Genomic DNA, 26,527 nt, shown 5'->3' on the forward strand with positions numbered 1-26,527 from the left:
CAGTTCATACTTAGTTACCTTTATAAATATAATGAAATATTAATAAAAAAAACAAATAAAATTAATAAAAACAAAATTAGTTCATACTTAGTTACCTACTAAACTATATCACCATCAGTCCTAAATACTGTATCATTTGTTTTATTATACGACTCTATCCACTGTTTATGTAAATATTTTAAACTTTTGTTAATTTTCGGTATTTAAAAAAAATAAAAATGAATATTACAAATTTAACTAAATCGTCAGACATTAAAGTTAAAATAATATAAACAATATAAAAGTAAAAATAGATTTATTATTAGAAATCATTCTTATCACGTTATTATAAGATCGTAAGTACAATCATGAATTAAGAGTAACAAAATGATCATCATTACCAATTTGATTACAAACAAGTAGATAATTGGATGATTTTTAATTTTTATCATTCTTATATAAAATAATTTCTTTTCCTTGACAAAATTGTTGCTGGAAAATATCACAAATCAATAAATTAATAATGTATAATATGATTTTTTATGAACAATAATAGAATATTATATTCTAAAATATGAAAAATAGGCTAAATATTCTCTTAAGTCCAAAATATGCTTTAATATGCTAAATACATTTTTTCCTACGAACTCTGTGATGGATAAGTCGTCCACATTTGTCACTCTCATAAAGCTGCATAAAACCAATAAAAATATGTAAAAACCTAAAAATCCGTTCTCTAATGATAACGATTGATGAGGATAAAAATATTAAAAAAATATTATATTTTTATTAAAATATATATTTACACATAAAATTAAGTTTTGTTTATGTAAACAGATTTAGTCGGTAGGTATCTAAATTATGAGTATCCATGACCGAGACAGTCACATAAACAAATTTTCCAAATTCTATTTTTAAATACAGTAATATCAAAATATAAGCCTATTCCCAACAAACACAAACTTGGCTATGACGCTATGTTTCCCCACTTACCATACTATTGGTGGTAAACACGGTCAACGGGCCCCATCGACTATTAGTTCAAACAAAAAAAAAAATAAAAATATTTTTGTAGGTACTATAAAAAGTACAAATTATCACTTAATGTAATTTTAAACCGAGAAAACTATGGGCCCCGGGAACTTGGCCCCTCCTGCCCTCCCTTAATCCGGGCTTATAGATATAAGATATGTGGTAGTAGGTGATACTTATCAGTTATCGGTCCATAGAAAATAATTGTCTAGCAGAAAGTTGGTTATAATAATTAGGTAGGTACTTGCCTATTGGCTATTTTATGTTAGATTTACCGTGACACTCATTTTCTCGGTCAATTTTCGCAAAATGCTCGGATTTATTTGATATTTTCGTCAAATGATTTTTAATCCGTCGATTTTTTGGTCGAATATCATAATCCCTACACGATTGTACTTACCTTTACCATCAATTACTAGTCTCTATATCATTAACGTATGTTTTGCCCTAACGGAATCCATAGAGCAGGTAGCTCTCGGGTGGCTTATAACTATAATACCATAGGTAATATGATAATTTTTATAATTCGGTTATTTTAACACAGCTCAATCGATATTCGTTCTTGAGCGATAGCCCGTTAATTCTAACCGATAAGTTACAGCAAACTCTACGGTTGGACAGCGTGTGCGGTCGTACTGGTCGTAGAATCACTTTACGACGACATGTAACATTAATGATTTATATTATATATGCGAGATGGGGGGTATCGGGAGCTAGAACTCGGAAGACGTCCTCTTCCGGGTCGCTCGTTTAAACTTCAAACCGGTCACCTATACCGGCTACCACCACCAGCGCGACATCCGGGCGAGCACACAAAAGTATATATTTTTATTTCAGGTGTGATTGAAAGGCGCCGAAGTGTTAAATCCCCCCAAATGCCCCCTCCCCAATTTGCGCAGGTAGAGGCGGTTTGGACGATGACGTTCGTCATAGATCGTATAATATATTGCGTGTAAGGTATATTATGATGTTTGCGTGTCCTCCGACGATACTCACGTTGACGAATTGCAGCGATATGATTTGGCTGGTGGATATGTCGCTGGCGGTCTGCAGGCACGTGGGCGAGTCGGTGACGCACTGCTCGGGCCATTTCTCGTGAGCGTTCTCCGGCTTGATGGACACGAGCATGGTGGTAGCCGAGTCGTGGTAGCCCCACGAAACGGTGGCCTGACCGTGCAACGGCGGCGGCGGGTGCAGGGCACCGGACTTGCGGGACGGCAGCACGAACGACCCTTCGAACCGCAGCAGCCGCCAGTAACCGTTGGTGATGGTGATGTTCCGCTCGCGGTTCGAGTGGCTCAGCTTGAACGATATCTCTTGGTTGCCGTCCGCGATGCGCGCGCAGTGCGCGATCAGGCCCCACAGCGTCTGGTCGTAGTGGTTCATCGTGATGTGCACGGTGTTGCCCTCTTGGACGAACACGGGCACCACCTGTACACAGCATCATATTAATAATAAATATAGGACAAACGCTAGTTAATGATAACTGTGTTTAACACGCAGCGGTTAGGCGACGCACTGACGAAGGATCGTCGGATATGAAAAAAAAAGTTTTTAAAAAATGTGAATTCCCGACGAGAGCGTTCTTGAAATGTTATCGTTCTTCACCGTTGTACGCGATTTCGTGTGATGTCTGCAGATAATCGCTTTAATCGAGAGACCGTATTTGAAAACACTTATTCGGAAAAGTACCTATATCGAGATTTTATAGTAGAGTTTTACTTTTATCAGTTTAATCCAATAAAATAACGAAATATTTAGGTACCTAATGGTTTTTTTTCAAATTCTATGTATATTTTCTTACTTGGAAGTATGCTCCCTCTATTATATGTATATACTGAGTGATTCTTTTATTGAACAACACTCGTTATTTTTAAATCTACTACCGGTTTTTACATAACAAAATAAAACAAATTTTTTTTAAAAAAAATAATATATTTTTAGGTTTTTTAACTTTTTTTTCAGTTACAACATATATTTGTAATTTCAAGTTCTGAAGAAAAATAATTTTCTAAATATTTCAATATATAAAAATCGAAATTTGGACTAATAGTTCATGAGTTATTAGTTGTTACTTAAAGTTATCCTTAAGCATGAATTTTTGTTTTCATATTTTCGCAAATTTTTGCATATTTAAAGTGCATAATATTTGAATGATAATCAGTGCATAAATGCATGCATATTTAGTACGTTTTTAGTGCATATAACTTCTGGCCCTAGTTATTACTTATTAGTATTTAAAATTTAAATAAGTGCTGCAATAGTAGACCAACATTATGTGGAGTATTCTAGTACCATTTCGCTCATTTAAACTTAAAAATGTATGTTGTATAACGAAAAAATTAAAAAATTAAAACAATAAAACGTATTAAAAGATATTATGATTTTTTTTTTTTTTTTTTTTTTATTGTAGTTTTATTTCGACTGGAAATTATATCAGAAAATATTTAAAAAAAACATCTAATAGATTTTAAAATAATGAGTGTTCAATAAAAGAATCACTCTATATAAATATTATTTACAATACTCTAAGTAAAAACAAATATCTAATTAAAACTTGATAAATGAGTCAAAAGCTATGATACAAAATATAATATAATCGTAATAGCATACTATATTATTTATCTAGAACCTAGTATTTATGATACCATCAATGATGTACCCAGTGTAAGTAGAAACATAATCAAACAACGTTCCTTAATCTTTATACGTATTATAAACAATGGTTAATGTAGGTTTCTAAAAGTTTTTTCGTAACTTTACCATTAATGGTTGACGGTTGTGGTATGTTTCACAAGTCTGTTTCAATAAAAGTTTTTAATGAATATTATAATCTTATGGGTTTTGTATTTCGTGGAAACTAGTGTAAGTAATTTCTATAATATGTACAATTTAAAGTTTAGCTATACATGAAGACGTTTGGTGAGTATTAAATAGTTAAATAATTCTCTAATGAACTTAATAACTAAATTGAATTAATTTCTTAGAATTATTTAAAATTATATCATTGAGCCAAACTTTCTCTTTTGTTGGAGAACAGGTACATTTTTTTAGTACAGTAAGTTATAAGGGTTATACTATGTATAACTGTACATAAAATACCTAAAATAAACGTCTCTTGAAATTATTTTAAGAGATTTGAGTATCAAGTATAGGTACTTGGGATGTTTCAGTTATTTTTATCGTTGTATAGATGGATCATAATATATAAATAAGTACTTATTAATTATCATGTAACCTCTACCTTCTCCGATCACCACATAAACCTATAAACAACCCTGCAGCGTCTGCTAAATATAATATTTAAATCAGTTGGTTTATTAAATATTCATAATATAGGTATTAATATATATAAAATATATCATGCTATGTAAACATTCAGAAACAAACCTGCAACGGCGACAGAGACAATACCAAACCACAACTATCTTCAGGTGGAATGAATGTGAAATAGTTCGCAAGTGAATAGATGCCTAGGAAAGCAACGCCGCCGGGTATGGCCCTGGAGAATAACAACGGTTTGAATTTAATACCTACTCATTGTATAGATACTATTGATATGAACAGTTGTACCACTAATATCAGTAATATCTATAATACTAAGTACTAATCAATAGATATATTAACCATACCATAATTGAAGTTAATTATATGTGTGTTAGTGCTAGTTTTAAGAGTGATAGGAATGATGAAGGTGATCAAGTACCTTGGGACCTATGTGTAGCCGAGGTTCATGAAAAAATTAGAAATATCACCGATTAATCCATGAAGATATAATCATTATACTTCATATACTTAAAAAATATAATTGACTCATTAATCGATCGTCATTTTGTAATTTTATAACATTTCGGTATAGGTAATCGATAATTGATTATTTGAATATTTTCATTTGAGATATTGATATATATATACAATATAACAATTCAACACTAATATCATGATATAAATTAGTTAAATATAGAACTTCAGAACATTTTATTTGGTTAATTGTTGATGGAAAGGGAAATATTGAAACTTGAGATCGTCATTATATTTCTATTTGTATTTGTATTTGTAATTTTGAGCACTCTAAAATATTATTAATTTTTGAATCAAGAAAAATACTTACTGATAGTTTTTATTACTAATCTGAAATGCTTCTTTGATTATAATCAACGAATTGGAAAACTTTCCCTCGTCTTGGCAGTCGAATACAGTGGTGGCAATTTTCGCACCCAAATCTCTCGACTCGAAAGCCCAATCCTAAAGGCGTATAACAAATTGTGTTACTCGTAATAGCAATAATTTATGTAATATTATGAGTTATAATATGGTTACGGGTAAGGATTTAAAATGAAGAAAATAAAAGAATTGGTAAATTACATCGGTAAGCAATTCATCTTTCTTGACGGCCGATAATGTGTTTTCTGGTGGCATCAGTTTGGTCGCAGAATGCCATACGATTCCTAGTTTCGATCCGTCCACGAAATTCTTGTACCTGTAGGCTGATGCTTTTATATACGATCTAAAAAAGTGAGTTATTATCTCGGTGGAAAACGGTATTCTTGCGTGGATACAACGGAAACGGTCAGCACCCCGCCAAGTGCTACTCAACGGGTTAAACGTTTTCAGACTGGTAACGGTGTCCATGGAATATCTATAACATACATTTTTACAAATATAATATATTGATATAATAACACAAAAATCATGAAATTTAATGTAGTGTCATTAATAAATTTTAACCTAGCGGTTCGTAGTTAAAAATCAAATTTTTAAAATGTTTAGTTTTGAAAACATTTTTTTGTTTTTTAGAATTTTTATTTCTGATGCTATTGGAATTAATAAATATAATATAGCGTGCGTTTACCGGAAGTCTAATTCGGCGTCTCTTGACTTGCCGCTCTCGGTCTGCTTGATGCTGCCTCGCAACGACAGCAACGAGGCTGTCCTAAACTGTAGTAGTATTGGCGTTCCGAAATCGGTGAAGTGCGTTCGTTGGAAACGTAATGGAAAAGATAAACGTTGGTAGTTCAAACTGAACTGGAAATACAACGAACTCAGTCTCTTTAATACTGAAACGATATGTTTGTTAGTTATTAATACTTAAATTGTATATATTTTAATATTGTTTCACTATAATTGGTGGTCGTCTATGTAGGAAGGTGGTTTAGAGGAGCTAGTACTGTACAAATGTTTTAAAGAGCTGGTTTGCTTCCCTAAAATACTTATAATAACGATTATTTGCCATTTTAACTAGTAAAATATTTGGAGCTATGTTGCAAAAATAATAAATATAATAATAATAATAATTAATGTGTAATTCAATTTATATTTTACTTTGAATACATTTTTTAAAAATTCTTCAAATATGCAAACCACTTCTAGCATATGAAAATTATGTAGCATACGATTTGGTTTATGAAATTCTTTGTACCAGTTTAAATACGTACTTGTATAGTTACTATTTTGCTGTGTTTTACTGTATGAAACATTACTACAAGGCTTGAGTACTTAAACGGCACGTGAATTATTAATAATTTAATTTTAATTTTACCAAATTTTCAACTATATTTATTAGGTTATATTTTGTCTTATATGACATTTGTTGTAGTTGATACTTTATGAATATAGCCGTATATATACACCAGCACCTACCAACTTGAGTATTTATACGAGATTTATTTAAAAGAACACGAAAAAATAAAAATAGAGTTAAATTTTTTTCCTTCAGAGTTCGAAAATTCGAGTGGAAAAATAATTATTGACAGATCAGTATAACACCGCGCGTGGATCGTACCGTGGGCGAAGCTTTGGAACGTGGTCCGATTCAAGTGGTGACAGTAGATGGTCTGTTCATTAATTTTGATTATTGTTTCAAAGTGAAGGTTTTCGTCCTCCCGGATGGTGAATTTGGCCTTTTCTAGCACGTTTCGCAGGGGCTTGAACAGATCGGACGTTTCACCGGATGGTTTTATCATAGAATTGAACAGTTCTTTCTTTAAACTGTCGGCCAGCCCTTCGGCTTTTATATGAATCTGAAATTCAGACGAAGTGCCGAACGAGTGTTGTTCAGCCGTCATCTGGAGTACGGAAGGAAATCCGGTGCGCTGGTTGGCCATCAGGATGGTCTGGACAATTCCACCATAACCTCTCATCGGGTCCTCGTAGTCTAACAGATAGTTACCTGTGGCCCAGTGATGCCATTTATGCTGCACGAACCTTACGATCTGTGCGGCTATTTTGCTACTGAGGGATGAAATTACATTTAATTGCACATTTAGTTGATAAACATTACACACACTAATAATATTATATACTTGCCGGTTTTAGTATCGTTGTACGTAGTTATATTTAAATTTTAAATGACTAGGTAATTTATCAATTTTAAATTTTTACTGCGTCAAAAAAATTGTGCAATATTAAGTGAATTAAAAAGTTTAATATTTCAAAAAGTTCTTCAACACATTATTGTACCTATATTACTTACACATTATGCCGTCCAAAAAATTATATTTGATACTTTGAAAATAAATATTAAATACTAGTATTAAACTATCATTAAAATTTGAACGTTGATTTAACTTACGCGAGCATAAATATATGAGATATATTTATAGACAAATATATCAATCTAAAATGATTAAATGTATCTTTTCATTTGATAAAAATCCAAGTTTTCAGTTTCACAAGTTATAAAAATTAAAAATCTTTTTTTTCAAAAAAAACTATTACGTCCAACGATTTACTAGATACTTTCCAATATCTCTAGTATCTACGTAGATATTAACTTACTATTTGTCGTAGCAAGGATATTTGGAATTGGCCATCGAGTTGATTGTTGTGTAGTAAAAGTTATAAATCTGTTGGCTCGATTCGGCTTGCATGAACCAGTAGAGTGTCAAAAACCGTGAAACTGTCGGCTGAGACATCATGAGCATGTTTAGCGCGGACGTTCGGATTTCCAACGGTTCAGAATGGTTTGTCAATATTGGCCAAAAAACTTCAGCGACCTGAGTAGGTGTATACATTACATTACAGGTAATGTATAATAATTTTTTTAAACTATACATTATTATAATTATAATTTAATGTATCAATTTAATCAATTTTATTGTATAGCCTGTATAGGTATATCATACTTATTTGATTTCTTAGTAAATATATAAAAAAGAAATGCGATTCTTATGTAGTTAACTTTGAGATGACAATCAAATATGGCTGGTATGTTGGGTGGCTTATTAATTATTCAATATAATGATGTATATTTATAATTTAATATAATATTAAATTTTACCTTATCCGGGTGTGCAGTGGTAGCCGATTTTGCAGCCCAAATAGCGACTAATCGGATGTGTCTAGACCGGTTGTGATCTGTAATAATCGGTTGTAAAAAGTCTAGTATATTGTCGATTTTCATATTACTGAACGCTTCAATGAACAGCATTTGTTGATTGTGAGAAGTGGATTCTAAAACGTAACATTTTTACCATTAACATATACAATGAAATGATATGATAAATAATCATTGTCAATAAACAAAAAGACAAATATAACAGATATGCGTGCAATTATGATTTATTGTAATAATATAAATTACAATTAATCGTAAACATAACCATTTAAATTATGTTAATTTAAAAACTATCATTCGAACTAACGAGACTGTCAATTTCACGTAAAATGAAAATCTATTTCCATTGCTTTTATATTAACAACAATAATTAGAAAAAAGACGATGATTTGAGTAGTATAAAAAGGGAAGTTCTAAATCACTTATCACTCATCGATTGCCGCCACAGCCGCCCACCCTAGCGCCCTCATAAATCAACCAATTATCATATTATAATTTTTTTTTTTATTTTTTTAAATTTGTATTATTAGTTACCACCATGTTAACAGTATTAAAAATGCTGTCAAATAAATATTATAAAATATTGTTTTGTCACCGCCCTCTGACCTCTGTCATAACGTATATTCAAATACTTATATTTACAACGCACGAACAAAAATAAAATATAATATTCTGGGTAACCAGATGTGTTTTGCTCTTAATTTGACTCTAACCCATGTACAAAAACTGTTATAATTAGGGAAATTGTATTTTCTCATATTATTCTGAAATAATATAAAAACGAATATAAAATTCAATTTCGTTCGCACTGGAATGTCATTAGTAGCATCTCCATAATAATTTTAAGTGTTTTACAATATTGCTGAATAGTTAATAATAAAATGTGTAGAAAACTCAATTACTGATATTTAATATCCGATTTGACTTACACATTCACCTGAAATGTCAATAATGTCATTACTCATTTGGATCTACACGGAGCACTATAATTACATCTATATAATAGCTCATATGGTATTAATAAATGGTGTGGCAAATCTAAACATTTTCTAATTATTATAGTCTTTCGTTTATAAAAATGTCTTAATTCCTTGATTACAATTTAAAATTCTCATTAGTTATTAGTGAATAGCACAAATAATAACCGATATTCGAGTACACGGAGAAATCATAATACTATATACTCGACAGTTGTAATATGATGAAATGTCATAACTCATAAGTGTTTCTAAAATGCGAAAAGTGTCAAATCTATTAATTTCTTGATATATTTTATTAACTAATAGAATTTCGTATATAAATATGCTTTAATCACTATCAAGTCACCAGAATGCAAGCACGGCACTAGAATTTTTTTCAAGGGGGGGAGGGGGCAGAGCGGGGAAAATATTTTTTTTTACATGGGCTAAAGTTTTTTCAACAAATACTGAGGTTATTTAAATAAAATATAAATTTTTATACTTATACCTTATGTATGAAAATGTTAGATCACAGACCTTCAACAACTATATTAATAATGATGTACAAAAATGATAATTTCTTTATTACATACCTTTATGAATGAATAATTATGTTTCTTTTACTTACAATTCATAAATATAAATTAAAGTAATTGTGTTTAGTTATGAACAGATGAATTTGTTTTACTCAACTTTTAATGCAATGATTTTGGATACTTTTGTTTGTTTATTTTTATCCAGTGATTGGTACTCAATAAAGATAGGTAGTAATAAATAAATAAAAGATTTTTCTTATTTTACAAATTTCAAAACATATTTTATTAAAATTGTAGTAGATTTTTTCCTTATTAGACAATGCTAGTAGGTTAATCCACTGTAAAAAGACTGAAGATGTTATTTGTTCAAACTTCATTAATTAAATGATTATAATCTATACTAAATTCAATTTATTTAGTAGTGACAAATATATTAAATAAACTAAATATTGATATTTTACACAATATCTGTTTATGCACCAAACACTATGTAACAATAATATATATTATTGTTACTGTTACATGACACCTGTGTATGTGACAATTCCGTAATAGGCAATAATGGGATTTGTGCTAAGATAAACATTGTTAATGATTGTGAGGCCTGTGGCCAATACGCACCATTTATCGAGAGGGCAGTTCGAGACTAACCAGCAACAAACACGAACTCACCAACAAACATGAACTCACTAACACCGGGATTGTTTACCATTATCTATATTTTGTAAAGTATAAACCAAAAATATATTTTGAACAGAGATTTATAACCCAAACGTGTTTTATTTATTGATAAGATCCCACATACCGTGTTCTAACCCCCTAGCTACGAGAAATTTATCCATAAGGATCAGAAAACTTTCCCTGGATAACTAATATAGTAACTAGGTTCCCCAGCCACGTTACAACTAAATGATTGAAAATCTTAAAACAATAAAATAATTAACAAAAATGTATAAGACTGCATCAATACCAGTAGGAAAAGTATTTTTTTTAAATAAAAATTTATGATTACCTACCTAATATTTAACTAGTAAATTTCAAGTTTTTAGTTCAATACATTTTTAAATTGGTATTTACATAGTATTATTATGTATTAAAGAATCTACTATATATTTTTTGTTGAATTTTAGAGGTTAAAATAGTTCATGGATATATATTAAAACGTAGATACTTAAGGAAATCCTTTCTTTTTATTAATTATTAAGTAACTTCTTACACAATATTAGTGTATTAATTAAACATATTAAAAATAATAAGTAAACCAAAAATATTTTTACCTGTATACAACATACATTAAATTAATATTCTTCGGTTTTTATAACAGAAAAAACTTAAAACACATATCTTCGAAAATACGAAAGTATTTATATAATATAAAAAATTTTAAAAAGTATATTTCATGAGTTTTCTGATGTAGCTCTTTTAAAAATAATGTTTTATGACTTTATTATATCGTAAAAAAATTCAGGCCAGGAAAATAAATTTCCTCTAGGTCATTCAATATTTTCATCTCTTGAATAGAAACTTTATTTTATTTATGCATGTAATAAATTTTGTATTTAAATGTAAATAGGTAAATAACAATTATAAAAATCCATTGCATATTTGCATGCATAAGTGTATATTTTATTGATAAAACTATTAAAAAAAATCTTTAAATCTAAAATCTAAAATAGGTAACTAAAGTTTAATAATTTTAAAATGATTTTACAAATATGATCGGTTTTAAATGATAAATCATCATGACCAGAGATATGTTCAGTATCCGTTAAAAGTTTAGGTAAATTTTTTTTGCAATAATATGAAACTAATTTCATATATTGTTTTCCACTCAGCATCGATAACTTTTTACTTTTTTCTCTCTCTTTTTCAGCACTGCCTTTTATTTTTTATTATCACTCATTTTGAGGAAAACCCAATAATATTTAATATTAAAATGAATACAATATTTAAAAACAAAACTTTTTAAAACGTATAAAATATAAATGTAGTATAAAGATACTCCACTAGTCCATCATTCTATATTCTGTTAAATAAATACTTTGATTACAAAACAATGGGAAAATGTATATTTGAATTGATAGTTGCGAGACGATAAGTTATTATTATGTTATAGAGCTTTGGAAAAAGTTATTAAAATAGATAGTGTTTACTGTAATAACGTGGGTATATCATAATATATACAATGTACGGGCTACGGCAAATTTATAACGAATAGCCATCGATTATCAGAATTCAAAATATCAAAAATAATAAAAAAGGATTATTAATTAAATTGTTAATAAGATTTCGTTTTTGTTTATAATTGAATATACTTGTCACATTACTCTACACTATTTTCATGATTTTTTTTTCTTTCTATACTCTTCAGGCTAACGGGCCATTTAATTTCCATAACACCGGGATTTTTTCCGGTATTCCGGTGGGCCACTCCGCTCCTGAATGAAAATAATTATTTTATTTATACATTTTAAGTTTATATGACAAGATAAATATTTATCGACATGTTGGATTAAGTTTATTACTTTATTTTATTCAGAATACTAATTTTTAATTTTTAGAATCATTTCTATTATATTTATTTCGATATTTAGCGGTAATATGGATTGTATAGTAATTACAACAATCGTTAAAAGCGTTAGAAGTTAGAACAGAATTTGGTATCAAAACGTTTCACGGTAGTTGTCTTTCTATTTAATTTCTTTTTTATGTTTAGAACTCGCTATACTACTGGTTTGCATCGTCTATTTATGGAAAAAAATTAAAATACCATAAACAATAATATAGAAATAATAGATTATTAATGGGTTAATAATTAAAACGAAAATAGTTATCTAAATATTTGGGTAGATACAATATTGGAAAATTCCAATTGCATATTTTCTTTCTCATTCTGGTGTAAACAAAAACATTAAAAAAAATTTAATAAAAGATGTTCTAAGTTCTTATTAAAATTATTTTAGGTTGGATTGTGTTTAAGAATTATAGTATGTAATCAAGGCACAAACAATCAAAGTACTTTAAAATTATAAAATTGTTCCAAAGATAGACCTTATTTTTTAATCGACAACAACAAAATATTTTCTTTATTTGATATGTGGCATTTACTTAAAAGTGTTAGAAATAATTTAATTGAAGTTTGTTACATAAAATGTGATTGTAAATAAAATCTCATTTAATGATATAAAAAGAGTTAGATAAACAAAATCTTAAAAGTAGGTGTCTAATCAAAATACCAGATGCACATATTTACTTAAATTCTTTTCAATAAATAAGTGTTAAATTAGCAGTAAAATTATTGAGCCATTCTATCTCAGTAACGATCCGAACTTGTATAAAAACTGGACAATTTAAAAGTTGCGTTTTTATTCTTTTTAAAACTTGAACACAAATAGTTTATTTTATTTTATGAAAAAAACCGCTGAGTATTAATATAAAATAAAATTATAAAAATAAAAATTGCGGTATGAATAAAGATTTGCTCTATTGTTAAATTTTGGTAAATCTAGTGTAATGATTTATGTGTAATGTACTAATGTTCAATAAAATACTTGGCAGATTTTATCAAATCATAACATTGCAAAGTAAATTAATTTTCCGTGATAAAATAAATTATTACTTTCAGTTGCTTATAACCAGGGCCGTATTTGGGTAGGGGCAACGGGGTACACGTGCCCCCAGCGGCAAATTTTAGGGGGCGGGGCACTCATTGATAATAATTTTTAGGTACTACAAATTTAACGTTTTTTTTTTTTTTTTGGTACCTAAATAAAAAAAATTAATGTTGAATATAAATACTTAACACGTTCACGTCCGCGTCAAATTCAGAGGTCGAGACGTCGAGTGCACCCAGCCAAGTAAATAATCAGTTATATCATAAATTAGATATATGTTATATTATATTATATCTGTGGTTATACCATATCATATTGATAACACGTTTTATAAGCATAAAAATGCCGGGAAACCGAAACCAGATGTTTGTTGTTGTTCTAATATTTATACTGAATGGCCGTGTGGCCGTGCTAAATATAGTAATCGTTCGCCATCAGCACGACGATTTTATATACAAAAATAATATTGTGATATTACGACTAATAATCAATGTAAATATCTAATAATACCACGATTAAAGATATCTTAAATCGTGAATAATACATATAACATTACGATATAGATATAATAAATAATAATATCTGTACTGATTATCCATTGAGAGTCACTGCGTCAGGAACATACATTTATTTTAATACATACACATTATTATATTGTTAATAAAATTGTTAAATATTGTAGAAACTGTTTATCATTATACCATTTAAGTATTTAACACACAATGCTATTTCATTTCATTAATATTTTTTTCAGTTATTATTTATAAACTTATGAATATTATGATAGTTATAATATAAAGTTTGGACTTTTAATCTCAAACAATAATTTAGTGTTGGTAAATTAAATCATTTAATTCATTATTTATTTAATTGTATTTCTTGTGTACCTATCCAATAAATGGCTTTTCGAAACTGACGAAGTGGTGCTGCTTACAAAAGATTAGTTTAAGAAAAGGCTATAAAAACAGCAAAAATCTTATCTAATGTTCCAAAATTGGACACTTTTTTTGTTTCAAGGACTGTAAACAAGTTGCCAAGTATGAATTTAAAATGTATAGTTTAAAAAATGAACATAGTAGTAAACTACCAACTTTATATAGTTACTGTTTTGGGTACTAACTACTAATTAAAGTATACTAAAGTTCAAAGTATAATTTTATAAGATATATACTCTACTTAGTATTTATTTTTAATATTATATTATAATTGTTATATATTTGTTGAGTTTTTACCAAATATTTACATTTTTTTAATATAAATTCTTATTTTACTTAGTTAATTTGACTGTTTAATCTAATTAATATTTTATTGTTTACACATTAAATTATGTTTTAGCATGTTAAATAGAAAGCCTATATGACTATATATAAATATATAGTACTCATGTTAATAATTGTAAGTAATAATAAGAAGGTAATAATTATGGATTGTAAGAACTCATTAAATATTTAAATAGGTATTTAAATTTTAACAATTTTATTAAAAAAAAAATATTGGATAGATATTTGATTATCTGTTATTTGTTAATAACATATTAATGTGGTGGGCAATAATATCATATTAGGTGTATTATATTTATATAATAATACATGGTTGTTTTGTAGCATTAATAGGTTAAAATTATAAATTTCAATATGTTTTAATATATACTTTATATTTTTATTTAGTAAATAATGATATTGATAATATCAATGCAAACATTGTTGATCCTGGTTCTGATACAACAAATCAACCAATTATAAATATTGAGCAACATATTAATAACCCATGTACAACATTTGATAACATTGAGTAAGTTTAAAGTTATTATTAATTTATTTAGTATAAGACTACTTTACCTGGCGAACTTATTTTTTCAAAATTTTGTTGTTGAAAAGGGGTGTTTTAACAAACTAAGAACGATGGTGCTAAAATAAATTGGTGGAAATCATTAGTTTTTAAGTTATGACAACTATTATAATTATTATAGATAAATTATTATTATTAATTATTATAAATAAGTTCGCCTGGTAAAGTAGTCTTGTTTCTTTATTTATTTTAAATATTATTTTAAAATTAAGTATTATTTATACATTATATTAAAAAAATTTTAGCATAACCATATTATTGTGTTATTATAGTTCATTCATTAAAGAAGATATTAATCCTTCACTACCAATTGAAAATAAGGATAATAATTGTTCGTCATATAATATTCTCCCAGGTTAATATTAATAACTAATTATTCAATTATAATATAAAATATTATTTATTATTATTATTTTATTTTTATTTTTTTTTAGCAATGATCCAGCCTTATGGATTTTAAATGATATTACAATAGACTATATTTGCTTACATGGTTATGATCAACATTTTGAAAATAAGAATTTTCAGAAGTCTAAAAATTATATGTACGAGTAGTAAAAGGAGTTAAGAAGCCTTATTTTATATATTTATCGCCCAATGTTTTACATGCAAAACTCCTAATTGGAGAAGTTATACAAAGAAAATATTTAATGTATTCAGACAGTACTGGAAATCTGTTTTGTGTTCCATGCTTATTATTTAAAGGAAAATCAAGTTTTGCTACTAAGGGATTTTGTAATTGGCGTAAAACTGAAGAAAAAATAATATTTCATGAAAATTCAAAGAGCCATAAAAGTTGTGTTTTATCTTTGAAACAAAGAATGCAAAGTGTTGAGAGGATTGATCAACAAATTATATTTCAAATGGAATCCGAAGAAAAATATTGGAAAAATGTATTATATAGAGTGATAGCAGTTGTGAAATCATTATGTTCTAGAGGTCTTTCTCTAAAAGGAAGTAATGATTATTTTGGCTCAACACATAGTGGAAATTTTATTATGTGTTTAGAACTAATTGCAGAATTTGATCTTTTCCTTGCTAAACATATAAAAAAATATGCAAATAAAGGTAAAGGAACTTATTTGAAGAATTCATAATATTAATGGCTAATAAAGTACGACATCAGATTATCGAAGAAATAAAAACAGCAAAATACTTTTCAATTATCATAGATTCTACCCCTGATATTTCGCATGTCGATCAATTGTCTTTCGTATTTCGTTATATTCTAAACAGTGGTAACCCTGTTGAAAGATTTTTACAATTTCTTCCTAATACAGGCCACAAAGCTGAAGATTTAGCAAATTCTGTATTTTATATTCTTACTACAAACAATATAGATATTAAAAACTGTCGTGGGCAAGGCTATGACAATGCCTCAAATATGTCAGGAAAATATACAGGTCTTCAAGCTAGAATAAAAAACGCTTGTTCTTATGCAGTATATGTACCATGTTCTGCGCATTCCTTAAATTTAATAGGTGTGTGTGCCGCAAGTTGTTGTTTAACAGCAAATATTTTATTTTTTCATTTTATCATTTTTTAATCTTATTCAAAATATCTTTACATTCTTTTCTGCATCAACCAACCGATGGCAAGTGTAATCAGAATGTTTAACAGGAAATATATCTATAAAAAGATTATCTGACACTCGCTGGTCTGCACGTCACGATGCATGTTCAAGTTTATCCAAAAATTAGTCACAAGTTTTAAAGGCATTAAATGAAATTGAAAAAAATCCATTGGAAAAGCCACAAACAAGATGTGAAGCAAGAGGCTTATTAGTTCAGTTAAGAAGTTTGAAAATGAGTATTATGGTTACAGTTTGGAGTGATGTCTTGGAACGATTTAATTATACTAATAAGAAACTACAGGAGGTATCAATCGATTTAAGAACCGTATTAAAATTATATTATTCCTTGATATATTATATAAATTATATAAGAAATAATTATGATCTATATGAAAAAATAAGTATTGAGATATCTGAAATTAAAGAGTATAAAACTCAAATTAATAGAAAGAAGAAACGAAAAATACCCTATGATGAATCACATGAAAATGAATCGCAACTAAATTCAAAAGATGTCTTTAAAAGTCAAACATATATTCCAATAATTGATTCTTTAATTTCTGAATTAAATAAAAGAAAAATAGCTTACGAAGACATTAACGAAAAATTTAAATTCTTATTTTGTATTACTGAAATTAGTTCATCTGAAGTTAAACATCAATCAGCAGTTTTACAAAAATATTACTCTAAAGATCTTCCTGTACCATTCTCAAATGAATGTATTAATTTTCAGAGCTACCTACTAATTTTACCAAAAGACAATGCTCCTAAAACCATTTTAGCAATGTTGCAGAAAATAATAGGAAGTGATTTACAAAATGTCTTTCCATATATTAGCATTGCTTTAAGAATGTTTTTATGTTGTCCAGCTTCAAACTGCTCATCAGAGAGAAGTTTTAGTGCTTTGAAGAGGATTAAAACTCATTTAAGATCTAGTACCAAAGATGATCGTCTGAATGATTTAGCTATACTAAATATAGAGTCAGAATTAACAGTTAATATAAATTATGATGATATTATAAATAAGTTTAGTGAGTTAAAAGCTCATAGAAAAATGTAATTGTTACTAATATTAATATAATAAAGTTCATAGTTAATCATATAGAATATTATATTATATTCATTATTCTGTGTTAATATTTGTATATTTTAGCATAGTAATTTTATTTTTTTCCCAATTAACGTTATATTAGTAAAATATTTAAATGTGTCTATAAAGGGCGGCAAAAAATTTTGTGCACTCGCGGCGGCAAAATTGTAAATACGGCCCTGCTTATAACACGACCTAAATATATAATAATTAACAATTTTGTGATGATAGCGCTATACACGGAAAATATCGGTTTATCCATTAAAAGGTAATTTATAGGCTTATCGCTTTTTTCTGTCACTTCAAAAAACCTGTCTAGGAATATGTAAAATATGTTATTTAAATTATTGTAAACAGCGATAAACGGTTAACACTATCGTAACCTATAAATACATCATTAAATAGATAAAATATATATTATGTGCGGAAAACTAAAATTATTAAATAAATATGTTTTGCAGTACAACTATTTTCCCTCCACGGGTCGCCTAATGCCGAACACTGGTATAAGGATTTTTGGAGACTAAAATTGTATTTATGATAGCTGCCGAGAGGGAGCGTTGTATGAATTTATATTGTATTATTGCTACTTGACAAGGGCTTGCATTTGAAAAAAAAATTTTGTTAAACGTTATATAAATGGTGAGTATATTTTTATTCAGAATTAAAATTTTTATTGTATTAAAAATATTAAAAAAAAAAAATTATTTGACCCTTTTTTTTTTTTGTAAAACTGGTCACTCTATACTAGATTAGTTTATTATACTGTCACAGGGTAGTCTCTTGACCAGTTGACCATTGATCAGTCGCTCACGTTCCATGGTGATGGTAGTGTCATTACTAGTTTCGCGTAATTGTGTAAATTTTTAAATATGGTTGTGTTTAATGAAAAGTGTGTGTACATTAGGAGCTCTGCGAACACTGAAGTTATTACAGAATTCAGGCGTGTATTTATTAATGACAATTTCGAATTATTAGTTAATAACTCTGACGGTTTTTTTAACGCGACCTCGTTATGTGCTATGAAAAATAAAAGAATATTGAATTTTCAAGAAAGTAGAATTTACAATCATTTAAAACCGATGCTATTGCGGAGAATTAAATTCGGTGATAAAGTGCGGTACACAGCTCGTGATTTAGGATTCTCCGACCAATCGGCCGTCAGCGGTATGTATTATCATCCGATATTATTTTTGGCTTTGGCGTCATGGTGCGGCGAAGACTTCTACGTCAAGGTCGCCATAGCCGTCAACAGTTTTTTCAATCAAACCGCCGAACGCCGGGCGTTGTTCGATCGCACATTTTCGTTGAAATCGGTGAACCTGCGGGTAAGAGACAATTACAACCGTGTGGACAAGTCGTACCCACACTCGGACGAGTATCGAATCATAATGTACGATGGATTCAAACTAAAAATAGACAAGAACAAATATTTCAACGCTTCGAGTTTTTGCCACAAATACAGCAATCGGCAAAAGACTTTAAAAAAGTTTTCAAAATCAGCCAAATTTATTCAACTAACCAAACACTTGAAATTAATTTTGAATTCAAATTCAAAACCGATGTATGATCAGTATGTTATTCAAAACTTTCCAAAGTACAAAGTTAGGAAGTTTTATCACCCATTGTTGTTTTTGACACTGGCTTCATGGGTCGATTTTGATTTTTACATTATAGCGTCGAAAATCATGTTTGCATGTTTATTGTCGGATATCGGCGACACTACTGACATAATTAGCAATAATGTATCCGCAACCACGGTGAAAGGATCTGACACCACAGATGTATTATCGGTAAACGTTATAAAGTCACCGGCCCAGGAGGAACCATTATCGACAAATGTTACTACAGAGTCGCCATATTTAGCGCCGACGACACCATTATCAATTGAATTGCCGGTACCTAATGAACGTGAATCTACGTTTACATGGGTCGATAACAGTAACACCTGTTCGTCGGTTGAATTTAATAACACCCCTGTTAATGACGAGTCGGTTGATAATTACTCCAAAGCTGAAATGGAATTTGAACGCAAATCATGGCAAAAACGTTTAGAAAAAGCGGAACAGAATCACTTGACACAACTCGAGGTGATCCAGCATGAATTAAAAAAGGTTTTGGATCAAAAACAATCCGAAACCGCGGTATTGTTAAAACGTTTAAATGATGTCGAAAAAGAAAAACAAGAATATTTTTTACGAAGCACCGAACATAAAAAACGTGTCGATGAACTGACTGAAAAACTGGCACACTTGGAGTTGTCCAACGAGCATTTGCGAATAACAAAGTTGAAACGAAATGCTGTAGACGAAAAACATAGTTTAATACGGGATATATATAAATCCACGTCTGGTAAAGACCGAATGGAAATGTTAATAGTCACATGCTCCGGTAATGGTAGCCAATATTATGGTTTTCGACGTAAGCTTAAAGGCGTACTGAACGCCATCAACAGTCGTACGCGCTTAGAGCACGGCGATAGCGTGCAATTATGGTTTGTTTCGAATAACGCCAAACAAGACTACATAGGTTGTAAATCATACCTGTACGACAAAGCAAACGAAACGGGCATTAAATTGAAAACACACTGCAATAGTATCGCTGTCAGTGGCACTCCGAGTATCGATAAATTCAACACCGTGGAAATCATGCGAGATTTTGGTAAATTGATCGGCATGATTGAATTGGACGCCGGATTTCTACAGACGGTGTTAGAATTATCACAGAACTGTTATGTGCAGACGTCGTCGCCCACATCATCCCAACATAATCAGACGGATACTGTTGAAGCTCTTGCCAATTTCATCAAGCAGCAGTCCGATAAAATGGTTCGAGACATATACCAATATGTGTTTAATGATTACAAACAGTTAAATTAGTATACTCGTAATAATTATACAATGGTTCAATGCTCAATCCAAAGAATTTTATTTGGACGGCATTTCTAAAATAGTGAATAGTTGGCAAAAATGTATCGCTCTAGAAAGTAATTATGTTGAAAAATAATAGTATGTAAATAAAAATTATTAAATTTGCTATACATGTGTTTTTAAATCATTACTCTATGTATAATAGTTTTAGAGCTATACGTTAAGAGGCATTTCTTATCAGCCCACCCTCGTATTTATTTTTGATTTTGTTATAATATTGTAATGATGTGCTTCCAAGCAATCATAATTAAATATTTATATAATAAAATAAATAATTATGACCTTTAGCTATAAGTCATTTATTAATATAATCACGTAAGACAAATATTAAATATTTAATTACAATATAATAAAATGATCTATAGTCGGAGATAAAACACACACACACAGGACATCCGATATAAGAGGGCAGATCACCGCCGGTCCAGACCGAGTGCTCTTCCCGTCTTTTTGTGTAAATGATCATAAGCGAGTGTAAAAGACTACGCAGATCAGATATACAAAAAAGACGTAAGTGTTAAAATAAATTTATGTTAAAATTAAATGTATTAAATAGTTCATGTGTTAAAGAAAAATTATAATAAAGATAATAGGTGTATTTAAGTGAAGAAAGTCTTATAATTGTTCAATGTGCACTGGTCACCTTACTCCACATTCAGAATATTCACTACAGCATTAACAAAGAAGTCATTGCCAGGAGAAGAAAGGTAATGTAATGATTTATAATTGATCTAAAGGCGTATAATCAATAACCCCTGATATATATTACCCCTTAATTACTTCTTGACTTTTTAAATCATTACAATATTGAATATTTGGTATTAATTAAATACTATCATTAATCATTGGTATCATATAATATTATATTTAATCGTATATTCATTAAAATGGTTTATAAACCAGAGGTTCCCCTTTTCGTACTTGTGGCGGTTTTTTAGAAATGAAGTTTGCTCATGGCGCCCTTAGTAAAATTTACGACTTTTTTTAAATAAAATAACAAACATGTTTAATTTTCAATAGATAATATGGAAATATTAATTTTATATAATTATATACTGAATTATTCAATTTTAATTTTATTAGGTAAAGTAAATTAGAATTAGTTATTATTTTAGTATATTTTGCCTTTTTTAACTCCTACAATTTCTGAGTCTTAGTGATGAGTGATTTAGAACTCTTCTTTTTATACTACTGGTTTGCATTGCCTATCAATGGAAAAAAATTAAAATACCATAAACAGTTATGTAAAAATATTTGATTATTAATAGGTTAATAATTAAAACAAAAATAGTCATCTAAATATTTTAGCGATTTTCTGTAGTTATATTGCTGATTGCAATTTGTGCAATTATTGATAAACAATAATTTGTAAAACTAACATTATAATTGGTCGGTATCAGGCTCGGACTGCAGGGAAGATACTGGCCTACTATTCTCAGTAAGCAGGCGGCCTATAGATACAATATAAAAAAGCCTTTTTTTTCTTGCTCATTAATTATATAAAAAAACTCAAGTATTTTATTACAAAATTGAAGCGTGGGATCTATTGTGCTGTAGAACAGTAACACAGTGTCCCAGTCGGGCCTGATTAGTATATTAAAACATTATAACTATATGAATAGATTCATATATTATGTTTGAGATATTGATAAAATATGAATTGAATATCTAACAAGCAAAATTGATTAAAGCAATAGATTGTTAATTCAACCTAAATATAACTTAGAAATCTAATCGTATTTATTTCAAAATGCGAATACGCTGGTGGTTTTCGTTATTTATTAAACCAATAAAATAAATACAAAAAAAAAAAAGTTCGTATAAAATAATACGAATAGTAGCAAGCGAAAAAAATATTATTTATTTTTGTTATTGTTGTTAAAAGCCATTGTATTTTGTAATTATATTATAAAAAACAATCATGTTACTGACCTATGAATTTGTCTAAAAATAATTTGATGTACTTATTCTGTGTATCGTCTGAGCACATTCCTTTACCACATGTTTTATGTATCAACGAAGCAAAACTCAAAATTGCTACTTTTTTCACTTCATTTTCTACTTGTTTATCGAGATACAACAATATTTCGGATTCTTGTAAGAGTTTTTCGTTTGGATACCTAACGTGGTATGGAAACGTAATTAATAATCCAATTGCCAAAAAGTTTGTTATTTTTTGTGTTTTAATTAGTTCACGAATAAATTCAACCGAAGAAGCTGATCCTACTTGTGGTACTAAGTCCCAAAAGAAGTGTCTAGAAAAACAGTAATTAAAATGTTGAAACATATGTATAATAACTTATAAGTTAAAATCGTACGAACTGTATGGTTTCTTGTGAGTAACTGGTTCCGATTTTTATGGTATCGTATAATGTAAACCAATCGGACGTGTCTAACCACCACATGAGTTCTAAAGCTCTAAATTCAGTCTGATTGTCTAGGTTAGTTGTACCAATTTCCCAGCTTAAACTTTCTGTAAGTTGACTAAGTGTATCAAGAATCTATATAATACATAAATATTAATAATAATTTATTGACACTAGTTGGTAAATAATAAAATAATGTGTAAGAATAATCACTTCTGTTAGAAGTAGAGATTTATTGAACGGTTTGAAATCCATTGTAGGATCTTCATAGTGATCAAAATCATACTCAATCGAGTCGTCCAATTTAGATACCAACGTGATAGGTTCGCCGATAGGAAAAATGTGATCCAGCTCAAATGTTTGGCTGTTAAAAATTTGGTGATAGTGAATCTAATTCGTGTGTTTAATATTTTAGACTTACTTTACAAAGATATGATGGGATTCGGCTAATGCTTGGAATGGTTGGAATTCTACTGTACCAATAATATTCAAATATCGAATCACATTGATCTCGTCTAGATTATAATTTCGAACACTATGACTCATACTTCCGTCCTAAAAATTAAATATTTTTAAAATAACAAAAATTATATTTTTTAGTCAATTTTGATGTAGAAAATATCTCTATTAAAACCTAACATTTAACATATAAACGTTAAAGTAACATTACTTGATAACTCGATGGGCATGTAAACGGTGGTGTATTGCTCCACTGTTGTCCAAGCTTATTGTTGCAAGCCGAAAAGTTAATTATTTTTTTTACATTTGTATTGTTATTTTCTTTAGTTACAAGGTACTGAACGTTGCATTTTCCATAAACTCCAGTCTGTAATTTTTTTTATTTTAAATTACCTATGTTTACTACAACACATTTATTTTATACGAGAACATAAAGTATAGGGCATTACTTTAAAATTTAAAAATAGATCAATAACTTAATTTGATATCTTAAAAATCAAATATCAATTTATCAAGGATTTGGCCTTATTTTACACGATATTTGAAGACTGTGGAGTGTGGGTGCCTACCTCTTGTGCGGCAAACGATGGTCGCCGAAGAGAATCCAATTTCAACTGAAATATGGTAGCCAATGCTCTTTTTATGTTCAATGATCCCGTTACGTCACCGCTTTCGCTCTCGAACTTTTGTACTTCGCCATCTTTGTAAACGCATCGGAACGGTAGCGTTATCCACGGGTACTCTTGTTGATTCTCGCTCGTTTTGAATTCCTTAATCTAATGTGAGGACATTTATTTTTATAATTTAATTTTTAGATAAACATTTTTTGTATCATATTTTTCAACAGAGAGTTGACATCACCACACATACTTGAAAGTTTGTGAAATTTTGATCGTTTTGGACTAAAAAGTATGCATCTACCGAATAGTTGGTCAAGTGCTCCGAAGGGAATACGGTCCCCACGTGCGTCGTCACCCTCCATCTGTATCCAAGCTGAACGCCCTCCGGAAATAGGTCACGATTGCAAAGGCTGGCTTGAACCAGATAACCTGTGATTGATGCGAATTATCGAATATAATTAATGAGAATACGCACGTAATTTGTATGTGTTAATATTTTGAGATTACAAAAATGTAGTAATATTTAATATGTAATTTAGTTAACCTATACACACATACCCATATCATTATAAGTAACTTCTATGTAAGCTTAACTCTTCAAACAATTATATATAAGACAAAGAAAATATTAACTAAATTTATATATAGGTTAATTATTATTAATTAGATTGTGTATAACTTTCTCAATCAAATTAAACGTGCGGGACTTGATATTGTACACAAGTTTTTAGTCATTTATTTTTTATAAGTGTGGTACAGCATACTTTAGTAATATTTTGTTACAATAATGCATTAACACTGGTATATAGGTAGTAGGTACACGAGGTTATAAATATTATAAACATTTTACACTTAGGTAAATATTATATTAACTATATTATAAATTTTAATACATATAGGTACTAGGTACATTTTTATTCTTATTTTACCTAATAATTATGGTATTACAATATTATTTAATATTTTATTTTAAATTTGTAATATGCTAATATTATATTATTTAATGTAAAAATAAATTGATAAGATCGCTTCCCAAGCTAAATTTATTTATTAGAATTAGAGTATAAAATGTATAATTTGTTATTGTTGGATTGAAGTTATTATTATTATATATTATTCTTTATGTTAAACTAATTGAAATAAAGTTTTGTTAACGTTGAACATGCCTTTTTTGGAAAGGATTTAGTTAATTTTATTTTTTGTTAAGATGATTTACAATTTTATATAATATCGCCGTTATCAGTAAATATACATTATATAATGTTTAAACAATTTATCCATGATAATTAATTATTGTAATTTTTCTATAGATTGTATTTTCCTTATGCAATTATATTATTTGAAGAACTCTACAAATTACAGTTATGTGCAATCGAATAATTCTACTATATCGTGTAATGTGAATGTACTCCTACTATATCAAAAAGAGAATTTAGGAAAAATAACTCAAATCACTGTATCCTCGATTGTATCTTAGATAAAATCATAAATAACGATTCCTTTACTAAAAACAAAATTAAAATAATTAAGCAACTACTAACACAATTAGAAAATATGAACTAAAATAATAATTATGATATATAATATATTTAAAAAATAAATAATGTATGATATGACAACTTCATTACAAAAAAACAATTAACTTCAACGATATATATAGTTATTTATTTTTAAACATAGTTGTTTTAACTTTAAAATTTTAAATACGTATATTTTTGATGAAAAATTGAGTATTTGGAATTTTAACAACATATAGTATTTTACAACACATAATTATCATAATAAAATAGAAAATAGTTATAGCTAATCAGTATCGTTATTGAGCATGTTAATAAAGAGGTAGTTAATTGTAAATATAGTATTAGTTATAACTATAAGTTTTACTAATTTAGTCACAATGCAGTATTTAATATTTGGTACCTATATTATGGTATAATAAATTTAGTTATGATTACTTAAAATTCATTTTCGTGGTTAAAAAAATAATTTTAAATGTATATAAAAATGTTGATGTATATTATAATTAATTTTGTTTGCAGAAATTCAGTTTGGGATTAAATGATAAACTTTCGATAGCAGAAAATTAACTTAATTAAATTGAATTATATTTGTTTTTTAAACCTCTTTTAAATGCAAATAATATTGTAACATCGTTGTATGAATAATAACAATGCAGTAATAAGTT

The 26,527-nt window shown here is 28.7% G+C and overlaps 1 protein-coding gene across 2 annotated transcripts in view; it reads right to left on the bottom strand.

Annotated features, from left to right (window-relative positions):
• LOC112602313 (vitellogenin-like) overlaps window positions 1-26,527 on the bottom strand; it is a 36,805-nt gene that overhangs the window by 1,565 nt on the left and 8,713 nt on the right. Inside the window, exons 2-16 of one of the 2 annotated variants that reach the window (XM_025350329.1) lie at window positions 24,593-24,771; window positions 24,292-24,498; window positions 23,934-24,089; window positions 23,685-23,818; window positions 23,477-23,627; window positions 23,220-23,398; window positions 22,830-23,152; window positions 8,291-8,463; window positions 7,789-8,006; window positions 6,794-7,239; window positions 5,864-6,068; window positions 5,377-5,650; window positions 5,123-5,256; window positions 4,402-4,513; window positions 2,008-2,442 (exon numbers count right to left, since the gene is read on the bottom strand). In XM_025350329.1, coding sequence (XP_025206114.1) covers window positions 2,008-2,442; window positions 4,402-4,513; window positions 5,123-5,256; window positions 5,377-5,650; window positions 5,864-6,068; window positions 6,794-7,239; window positions 7,789-8,006; window positions 8,291-8,463; window positions 22,830-23,152; window positions 23,220-23,398; window positions 23,477-23,627; window positions 23,685-23,818; window positions 23,934-24,089; window positions 24,292-24,498; window positions 24,593-24,771 — 3,326 coding nt within the window. Of the gene's footprint in view, window positions 1-2,007; window positions 2,443-4,401; window positions 4,514-5,122; window positions 5,257-5,376; window positions 5,651-5,863; window positions 6,069-6,793; window positions 7,243-7,788; window positions 8,007-8,290; window positions 8,464-22,829; window positions 23,153-23,219; window positions 23,399-23,476; window positions 23,628-23,684; window positions 23,819-23,933; window positions 24,090-24,291; window positions 24,499-24,592; window positions 24,772-26,527 lie in introns of both variants that reach the window. The other variant, XM_025350328.1, reaches the window with a different exon arrangement.

The sequence above is a fragment of the Melanaphis sacchari genome, unplaced genomic scaffold (genome assembly GCF_002803265.2).
Source record: "Melanaphis sacchari strain LSU unplaced genomic scaffold, SCAv2.0 Contig85_pilon_pilon, whole genome shotgun sequence".
NCBI lineage: Eukaryota > Metazoa > Arthropoda > Insecta > Hemiptera > Aphididae > Melanaphis > Melanaphis sacchari.